At 34.2% G+C, this 10,344-nt stretch overlaps 1 protein-coding gene and 1 long non-coding RNA gene across 2 annotated transcripts; both read right to left on the minus strand.

Annotated features, from left to right (window-relative positions):
• Positions 1-221: 221 nt before the first annotated feature.
• Positions 222-846, minus strand: LOC125419414 (uncharacterized). Its single transcript, XR_007238359.2, has 2 exons — positions 618-846; positions 222-464 (listed from the first exon to the last, which is right to left on the minus strand). It is a non-coding gene; the product is annotated as an uncharacterized LOC125419414 (long non-coding RNA).
• A 556-nt stretch (positions 847-1,402) lies between these two features.
• On the minus strand, positions 1,403-5,577 carry LOC107431943 (casein kinase 1-like protein 3). Its single transcript, XM_016042978.4, has 15 exons — positions 5,260-5,577; positions 5,102-5,142; positions 4,739-4,808; positions 4,435-4,583; positions 4,240-4,335; positions 4,063-4,133; positions 3,835-3,896; positions 3,689-3,752; positions 3,359-3,443; positions 3,154-3,280; positions 2,929-3,011; positions 2,766-2,823; positions 2,377-2,519; positions 2,075-2,262; positions 1,403-1,957 (listed from the first exon to the last, which is right to left on the minus strand). Exons 1-14 carry the CDS (start codon positions 5,333-5,335, stop codon positions 2,083-2,085), a joined length of 1,305 nt encoding a protein of 434 aa, XP_015898464.1. The 5' UTR covers positions 5,336-5,577; the 3' UTR covers positions 1,403-1,957; positions 2,075-2,082.
• Between the last annotated feature and the right edge of the window lie 4,767 nt (positions 5,578-10,344).

A 10,344-nucleotide genomic window follows, 5' to 3' on the forward strand; every position in this document is an offset into this window, starting at 1 on the left:
TGATGATATAGCATACTAAAAATATTTTAAAGTCAAATTTTAGTGCTGGTTGACATTGAATTCGTGTTTTATTATAACACACGGATAGTTTTGGTTCTGAAATCTCCAGGCGGTGCTCGCGCTTCTCAATCATGGAGTGTTCTTTTCGAGTACCATAACGCAAAAAGACACCTACTTCAATTTACACTACTAGAATGAAAAACAGAGATACAAGATAAATCTAAATAAACACCCCACAAGCCGATGTATAGAAATGGATAATATTTTTCTAGTGTATCACAATTACAAACTACTAACACCCGCTTTCTAAGAAATACTTTTACGACCTATAAAAAATTCACAAATGTGCTTCTATGATCAGCAGTTGAGAAAGCCTTTCACAAATGGCAGAGAAAGGCAAATGATCTATAGTCTTCCAAGTTCAAATATTACTCCTTAAGACTCCATCCTTCAGAGATTCAGACCTGCAATGCAAAAGACACCAACTGATAATCATGCACCATGCCAACAATTTCTTTCAGCATGCTTATCAACATGAATCTGCCAAAGGAGTTGACACTATAATATAAATCTAAATATAAAACAAGTTGCATCATCTGCAAGTTTTAAGACACTACCTGATCTTTTTGATGTACAAATCAAATTTACACAGTGAACGCAGGCAGTTTATGAAATAAAATATATGCCGAAGAAGAGTTGCTTGAAGCCGAAAAAAAAAAAAAAAATCTCAGAAAACAGGAAATAATTTTGAAAACATGGAATACAAAAATTTATTCATAACCTTTAAAATGGTAACTGACATCAACTATAGATTGCAATCAGCATCAAACGATTTAAAAAATCAGAACTTACCATAAGTCAAAACAAATAGCACTGCCTGCAAAAAGAAACATGTTATTTGGGAACCGGAAAGCATTTGAAATTTAGAAATTAAGATATTCAACCTGAGAAATCAAAAGTAACAGCAACAAAAAATAGTGAAGACATTATTTTATTGTGAAGATATTTCGCATTAACTATTTTATATAAAAAATGGTAAAAGAGAATGGAGTATTGAATGATGAAGCTAAAAGAAAAAGAGGCATAAGCTACTTTCAAATAAAAATCATAATGCAAACATGACTGAAGATGTAGAAACATATACTGAGTCTACCTTTATTGTCTCTAAAATGTCATAATCCTAGAGCTCTTTGAGCCATAATTCCTCTCATTTGAATTTGACTTTCTCTTGGCTTTGTCACTTCTGGAGAATTTGCACTTGCTGGCATGAAAAGTTGATGTTGGAAAAACGATGAACCCAGAAAAAAGGATAAAAGGATCAATCAAAAAAAAAAAAAAACAAACTTAATTCACTTTAAGTTCTGATATCCTAGATATGCTTCTTGTAGGAAAGAATGAAATATAGGTAGAACACTGCAAACTCTTTTCCATATTAATAAGAATTTGGTAACAATGCTTAAGAGTGCTCCAGTAACACCAGAGGCTCCAGTTGGAAGATATTAAATCCTTGAGATTACACCAGCAACTCAAAAGCAGGGATCAAGCAAAATAAGCAAATGCTTCAACAACCATCTTATGACAGACAGAATTTATCATCTATTGCGAAAAATGAGGGAAAAAATACTTTCACACATCATTCACATTACACAAGAAACATGAATACAACATTGCTGTGCGCCACTTATAGCTCTATGTACAGCACAGAAGCCAAGCTTTCGGTAGTCTGTATTTTATAACAACCAATGCATTTGTAGTCACCTTAAGGAAAAATAATGCGGGCTGGCACTAACTGGGGAACTATTGTAATTCATCAAATTAACAGCACGTTTCCAGTCTCCATGGATGCATCCCTGAAATCTTCTAGATAGATACAATGCAGAAAAGACCAAAGTCACCTCACATCTGCAGCTGCAGCTTTGTAGATATACTGCTAGAATTTTGTTAACCTGATCTGCAGCTAAAACATGTGTAAAACTTTTAGTCAACAATCGCAAGACAACAGGTATGACATAATACTGCAGACAAGAATTCAACCTAAATAAACAACTAAAAAATAAGTGACAGGACAAATTACCACATCAATCACTTGGCAGAAGAGATGCGCTGAAGCGATGAAATCCAGCTACTTGATGGACCTACTTTGTTGGCATTTCCATGACCAGTATTTGCTGCTTCAGAGGATAAAAGAGGTTTCTGGGTGTTCTTTCTTGAGGTACCAGCAAGTGAATGAGAAGTAGATGGCATAAATGCTTCACTCACAATCTACAAAAGGAACTTTTACAATTCAGTAAAATAACATACCAAGGCACTGTAAATACAATAACAATATCATTAAAATCATCAATATTAAAAATAATAGTTTTATGCCGAGCGTACATTCTTCTCAAGAGGATTGTCATAATTTAAATTCTTGGTTGCTGGAGCTTTAAATTGCATGCGAATTCCAGGACCAGTAGCATTGCTTGATCTAATGCGCTCTGTGACATCAGCTGAATAAGAAGCATTGACACCTCCAGCCACTAAAACAATTTACAAGCGAAACATTAATTCCACAAACCAATAACTTGATATCAAAAAACGAGGATTTCCATCATCATCTGTGGTTATGAAGTAATGAAAACCAACAATTAAATGGTTACAGAATATATGCTCTGTTTGATTTAATTTATCATATTTGTAATTAAACTCTGCTTAAAAAAATCAACGGTCTGTTACGAAAACACTAAATTCATTTGACAAACACAAAGTCCAGAGCAAAATCTAACCTTGTCGATTGTCCACATCCATTGGCATTGCATGACTGTTGCTCCCTCCAGGAACTGGCTGTAAAATGTCGACGTGTAATGCTATTAGACATATGAAAATAACAAAATCTCAAAGTAATACAGGAAAATTTTAAAAACTGAAAGAGCAACAATCACACTTAACAGATAATCGGGATTGTGTTCTATTCTTTTGTGCCTGCTGGTACTTTATGATAGTCCAGTCAAATATGTAATCAAATTCATATCCTGCAATTTGCAAACAGGATCATCAAAAAGATTAGTTCACATACAGAGAGAATGGTAAGTCCGAAGTGTAATTTCAAAGATTAATCAATTAAGGACAAACTATGGATACCCAACAAAGGAATAGTTGAATTGAACAATTTACCTTCACGAGCAAACAAATCACGGAATAGACGTTTCAAGAAACCATAATCTGGTCGCTGATCAAATGTCAACGAGTGGCAGTAATGGAAATACGATGCAAACTCCACCGGATGAGATTTACATAAAACCTTTTGAAAGAAGTAGCCAGATTAGTAAAAGCATACAAAACTTCAAAAACAAACAAAACAAATAAGATTCACACACACCTCAATGGGAGTTGATAGCTTCTTCTCACATATCTTGTCATATTTTTGTTTCTTTGTGGCAGCCTTTAATCCCTGCCACGGAAGGCTACAACAAAAAAACAGATTCATCAGCAAGATATATTCCAAAACATAAGAAAGCAAATGTTATATATGGTTATTTTCTTTATCTCCCAGTCATCAAAATAATGGCAGGGATCATGCACTTTGCACTATGAGATGTATGCCTTTTATTTGTAGACCAACGAGACAGGATATAAACCACAATTGAAGGGGGAAAATTGCTCTGCCAAATCAAGTTGAGGAAAAGGAAAGTTTTAAAAAGAAAAATACCTTCCTCTCAAGAAATATAGAAGAACATATCCAAGTGATTCCAAATCATCCCTCCGACTTTGCTCTGTGAGGAAGGCAAAAACAAGGAATATGAGCATGTACATCAAAGAAGAAACCAGCTAAACACGCATCATCCAACAACTTACCAATTCCAAGATGAGTATTGCAGCTTGCATATCGTGCAGTCCCTGTTAAGTTTTTGTTCTCCCTACAGAAGGTTTAGGGTCAGTACTGTACTAAATAAATCATATATATACTATTTTTGGCTTAAAAAACTATTTCACCATTAGTCCCCAAAAAAATAAAATAAAATAAGTTTCAGCAAGGGAGAGGCCTTAGAATGGAAGGTTCAGTGGACAAAATCAGAGATATACCTATAAGGAATGTGGCGATTGGTTGTTGAGTCTCGGTATCTTTTTGCAAGCCCAAAGTCAATTATGTAAACCTAATGAGTTACAAGAAAAGAATGAGACGATGAAGGTGTGAGACCGAAAAAGCAAAAATTCCATCCAAGTCATACGCAAGGAAAGAAGATACAATTGAATAATCACCTGGTTTGCTTTTCGACCAAGACCCATGAGAAAGTTGTCTGGTTTAATATCTCTATGCAGGAAACCTTTGGAGTGAGCGTATTCAATTCTAGTAATCTGCACAAAATTTCAAAAATTCATATGAGCTAGCTATAACACGTTGAGTGAAGCAAATTGCAAGCCAATTAGGAAGTAAAGAAAATGGTTAATGGTTACCATTTGATCAGCCAACATTAAGACTGTCTTCAGGGAAAACTTTCTCCCACAATACACAAACAAATCCTCTAGACTCGGTCCTAGCAAATCAAGAACCAGCACATTGTCCTCCCCATCTATGCCAGACCATTTTATGCCTGGAATTCCACCTGTAAATAACACATATAAAAAACAAATAAACAACCTCAATTTTTTCAAAAATCATTAACTCCAAACTTACATATATATATATATATATATATATATATATATATATACACATGGATACACACAGAATGAAATGTTAATTTAAAGTAATGCATACTTCCTCCTTGAAGGATATTGTATAACTTGGCCTCATAAAGCAATTGGGGGTGCTTTGTTTTACTATTTTCCTGCAACCGAAAAAAAAAATAGTAGAAAGAAATTAACAAAGCTGAATTTACAGAAAATTAATTAATCATCTCTGCTCAAAGTTGATAAATCCACAGTAGCTTCAAATTACCAATTGCTTAAAACCGCAAAGTCACGCAACGAGTTTAACACCAGGAAAAACTCGAATACGCACGTATATAAAGAAAAACACCGACAAATTCATAACAAAACGCAAAAATCCAAAATTTAGGATTAAACCAAAAACAAAAGAAGAAATGAAATTCAGATCGTTGAAGGTGAATTCGAAACTCACAATCTTAACAGCGACGATCTCAAACGTATCGATATGCGTAGCTGCAGTACAAAAAAATAAATAAATAAAATAAAATAAAATAGAATCAGAAAGATCAAATTCATCAAGTAAAAAGAGAATTCAACGACTCCACTGTCTCCACAAGCACAAACACTCACCGAGATAGATTTCACCAAACGATCCGCTACCGATCTTACGGCCGAGTTTGTACTTGCCGCCGACGATCCGCTCCATGCCCGCGACTGCCGGATCAGGTCTTTCAGAGCATGGGGAAGTGGAGCTAGGTAGAGAAAGTTTTCGGATTTCGGATCCGAACCGGACAAAAAAACAAACCCACGCTAATTGATAATAACTATGTATTTTTGAGGGTTTTTTTTTTTTTTTTTTAATTTAATTTATACAGGGGGAGAACTGAGAAACTGAAGCCACACACAGATTGAAAAAGAGAGAATGGGGTGACCTCCGTTCTGCGTTTGTGTGGCTTCGTGGGGATAAAGATGGAAAATTGAGGGGTAGGTTGGGAATTTTGGGTAGGTAGGAAAAGATTGACTTGTTGACTAATCACGAATGGGATTGGATTTTCTAACCCGCCAAAATGTAATAAAATTAGAGGGGAATATTTGTTTCCAGAAGGCTATTATTGGCAGCCTGGTCTTGTAATTTCCAACCATACCTTACCACGTCATGATCGGCGCCCACAAACTGGATATAGCATGCGGTTAATTTACTATGTTACCCTCCAATGGTGATTTTGGTGGGCCTTCGTGGGAAAGCTTGGTGTTAGGGCTTGCGAATTGGTCCACCTAAGGCCCATTAAAGTTGAGTTCACTAATCTTGTTGGGTCCTACCCCCAAAATACAAATATATTTTTGAATTTTTTTTGTCAATAATATAGTGTTGGATAATTAAAAACGGTTTTAAAAAAGAAAAGTATCAACTTGATTTTTTTGTAACTTTTTTTTTTTTTGGCCAATAAATGATCTAAACAAACTTATGGTAAATCGAGGAAGGCTTCTCTCTAACAGAGTCATGGTAGAAGCATGAGTATTTTCTCTAGTATAATAGAGTCATTTTCCTTTCATTGATCGTCGTAAACAATCATAGCATAGCGTTCAAACAGAAGCTCATCAAATTGAGCGAGTCTTCCCAAAGTATCAAGTTAAATGTATTTGCATCAATTTCGAATTTAGAGGATTTTGAGGATATAAAAGGTTATTTCATGAAAATTACAAATAATGAATTAATAATTTGTGCACAGATACTACGAAAATGATAATGAGACTTTAACATATAAAATATACAAATTAATAGACTCACATGATTCACTTGAGCGACTTCAAATCATCCTAATTAGAAATTTAAATGGTGCTTCGTTATTTTTAGGAGATGAAAATCATGATATATCATTTTCAGTAATAAATTATCTCAAATATATTCTAAATTCAATCTACTATGAAAGTTCTATTGGTTACGATTGCACATATAAAATTGTTTTACCTTGTTGATTATCTGAAATTATTCTAAGTCGAGTTTAACATCATGGATTTTATCAATGATTATATTATAATTTGTAGTATTAGCCTATGGTTAATGTTTTTATTTTCTTATTATTATTATTATTATTTGGGTAAATAAGGCTATATTAAGCACAAAACATCCTCCCAACAGGGATGGGGGGTACAAGATTAGGCCAATCCCGAAGCATCTATAGCAGCTAAATTAACGAAAACCAAGGGGATTGGGGCCAAATTACAATTCTCAGAAAGAAAACTGTATTCTTAAGAGAAAATTTAGCCAAACAGGTTAATGTTTTTATTGTCGTATATGCTAATAGTTAATGTTTTTATTTGATTTTGTTTGCATTAATATCAGCATATTAATATCATTTCAAATGAATTTTTTTTTTTTTTTTTTGTCTTTCTCTTTTTCAATTATGTATAAGAGTAATTTTATAAACCAATTGTCATTTTTGAACAGCTTGAACATATTTATTTTATTGGATTGCATATAATAGGAATAATGAAATATTTTTTTGGTTTAAAATATTGAGTTTCTAAATACCAAAAAGGACCCTTAAGTTTTTACGGTCTATTTTATCCCCCCAAAAAATGGTGGAGGAAAGAGACACAGCGAAGATGATCGCAGTGAGACTAGTATGGGGAGCCACCAACGCCGTAATGCGGCGAGGCACAATCCTTTGGGACCAAGCCATCCAGTCTTCTGGCAGGATCGATCCGACCCTCCGCCATTTGACCGTCTGAGGGTGACCATCATCGACTGATCAAGCTCCTTTTAATCTGACAGTACTCGGTTCCATTCTTGATAAATCTCTCGGCCTCCGCTACTTTCTTCGCCATTCTCAGCCACATCCGGATCTCTCTGGCCGTGCCCTTCACCAATGCCACCACCTTTGCCGCCACTGCCGTTGTGGGTGTCCTCTTCGGGGAGGAAACTAATCTGGGCTATGGATTTAAGTAATGGGATGCTTGGATGTTGAGAAAGTGATGGAAAATGACAAGGATTTTTTTACTTTTTTCGTTTTTTTACTTGGAAGAGTTTTAGCATTCCCATTTCCTTGTGTATAAATATTTGTGTCTACAATGTAAGGCTATCCTAAGAGACTCCCTAAGAACTCAAAAATCCATCTCATCGTGCTTGCTTCCACTTGAGGATATCTGTATAACGGTACAAATTTGAATTTGAGTTTGCATAATTAGCCTTGGAACTTCCCTCATCACATAGTAGTTATCAATAAAAGGGAACAATTTTGTTTAAGATTTTATTTCTTGTTAATCTTATGATATACCATGTATCAAGCAGACATTGATTTTTTTGTGAACATTGTATCTTCTAATATTCTTTCTAAGTTACACAATAGGCATAGTGACAGTTCCAGCGGAATTTCCCGGTTCCAACTTAATGAGCATTTTTATGCTCCCAAATAAAAAAGCTTTCTTTGATTTAACAGCAGACACCATAAACAGAAGTCTGGTTATGATGTCTTATATGTTCATCATGAGAGTTAATCAACAGCCCTGTACCATTCACTAAACAATTAACTAATTACCCTAGCAACTTTACTTTATATTTGCAGCATTTGGACCTTATCTCAACGATGTGAGAACATGTGAAATGTTCTTGTCTTTCTTTCTTTTTTCTTTTTTTATTTTCTTTTATTTTTTTTTTTGGCTGAAAGTGAAATGTTCTTGTCTTATAGTGTGTTGTTACTATATAATATTTCTGAGCCTGGAAATTTGTGCTCGCGACAATAAATCCGGAGCAATAAATTAAAATAAATAAATAGATACTGCAAAACTCTATGCATCTGATGGTACTAACCAGAAGTTTGATCCAGCACAAGTTGAAGAACATCACAATTGCCTAGAATTGCTGCATGTTGCATACGCCAGGTGGCATACATGCTCCTAGGAAAACAATGCATCAACTACAATTTGATCAACTGCAAAGATACAAAAAGCCACAAGGAAAGCATGTAAAACTGCCATCCCAGCCTTAAACATACAATATGAGAAGAAAGCATGTCAAGATGCTCTGCTCAAAAGGCTGAAGTAACATAGTCAATGGAATTCATGTTCATTTATAGGCAAGGAATATAATTTTTTATATGTAGTCGGCGACTTTTCAGCCTGTTTATGTCATATCCATGTAATGTTGGGAAAATTGTAATTGGAAATATACCATAAGCCATTTGATCTTTTGTTTCTTTTTCTTTTTTTCTTTTCTTTCTCCACCCAAAAAAAAAAAAAAAAGAACGAAAAAAAAGAAAGAAATAAAAGCATACATTGTTAGGAGACATGTTAACAGAGGTGGATAGGAATTTTTTAAGGGGGCTATGGTATAGCAATATATCTATGCAAAATAAAAATTATGATCAAATAAATTTTTTTTTTGAGCTATGTGATTCGAGAGGGGACACGCAGAGGAGAGAGTAAAAGGGTTTAAAAGCTCCAATTTATGTAGGGTTAAAAAGTAAAATTCCATTTGCTTATGAATATATTTAGCAAAAGACAAATAACTTTGATCGACTTTTTCTTCTTTTTTTTTTTTTTTTTAGGCTGAAAACTTTAATATATTTGTTGTGGGAGCCACTACATATTTATCTATACATATAATAGTGGGTAACTCATATTTTTTGTGGGGCCATGGCCTTGCTGGTCTCCTCCATCCATACTGCATATTGAAACATATATGATAACAAATAAAATCACCTAAAATATATATATATATATATATATATGATAATAAAGATATAAATAAGTTAATTTTGCCAAATTAAGAGGCAAAAATATTGACAATGGAGAATTGTAATAGGAGAGAATGAGAGCTAAGCCAGGAGTTTTGGCTTAGCTGGCACTCGGTTGGGGATATATAGAAGAAATGAAAATATCGTGCTGGGCACTAATGCAATAAAAGCTGCGCTTCTGAAGAGGTTTTTCCAGACCAAAAACCGTGCGATTGAACCATCAGGGGCTACTGGTAACTTTTTTGGACCAAAACAGTAGTTAAGCAAACCAAAAAGAAGTGATTTTCTTTTGCCTTTTTTTTTTTTTTTTTTTGTGGGTAAATAAGTGTTCTTATTTTAAATTGGTTGATTTGCAACGAGATCCATAATTGCATATAAATTATGTACGATTTGTGACTGGGCGTGTACTACAAGGGGACAAATACAAGTTAACGTCTAAAGCTGTCACTAACCGAACTAAGATTGTGTTATTTATTGCTATTCCGGTGTTTAACTTTTTTTCTGGGCAAGATGAAAGACATAATTAATGGTTTGCAAAAAGTTGGCATTAAAGCAAATTATCAACTTGGTGAAATTAGACATTTTTCCAGACAAAAAGGACAAGTCCCAACCTTTTTCTTTAGATGGATTGGAGTTTAAATAGTTCTTTGTATGCTTAAACAAGTTGATAATATCCTGTTAGATAGTTTATTGCTAAAATGGTTTACAGAAATTTTAAGGCTGCAGGTGCATAAACAAAAGGCAATATTATATTATATGCTTTGAAAAAAGAGTAAACATATGTACCATATATAATATGAGCATATTTAGAAAAGGGGTGGGCACTTTCACTTTATTCGGGTGTATTGGCTTTACATGACCCCAAATAAAAGTTTTATCACACTAAATATTGAGTAATAATTATAGCAAAGGTTCCAGTCCAGTAATTGCTATCAAAAGTCTCACATAGCGAATCGATGCACATTTCCACTATCTCGAT

Source organism: Ziziphus jujuba, chromosome 11, assembly GCF_031755915.1.
Source record: "Ziziphus jujuba cultivar Dongzao chromosome 11, ASM3175591v1".
NCBI lineage: Eukaryota > Viridiplantae > Streptophyta > Magnoliopsida > Rosales > Rhamnaceae > Ziziphus > Ziziphus jujuba.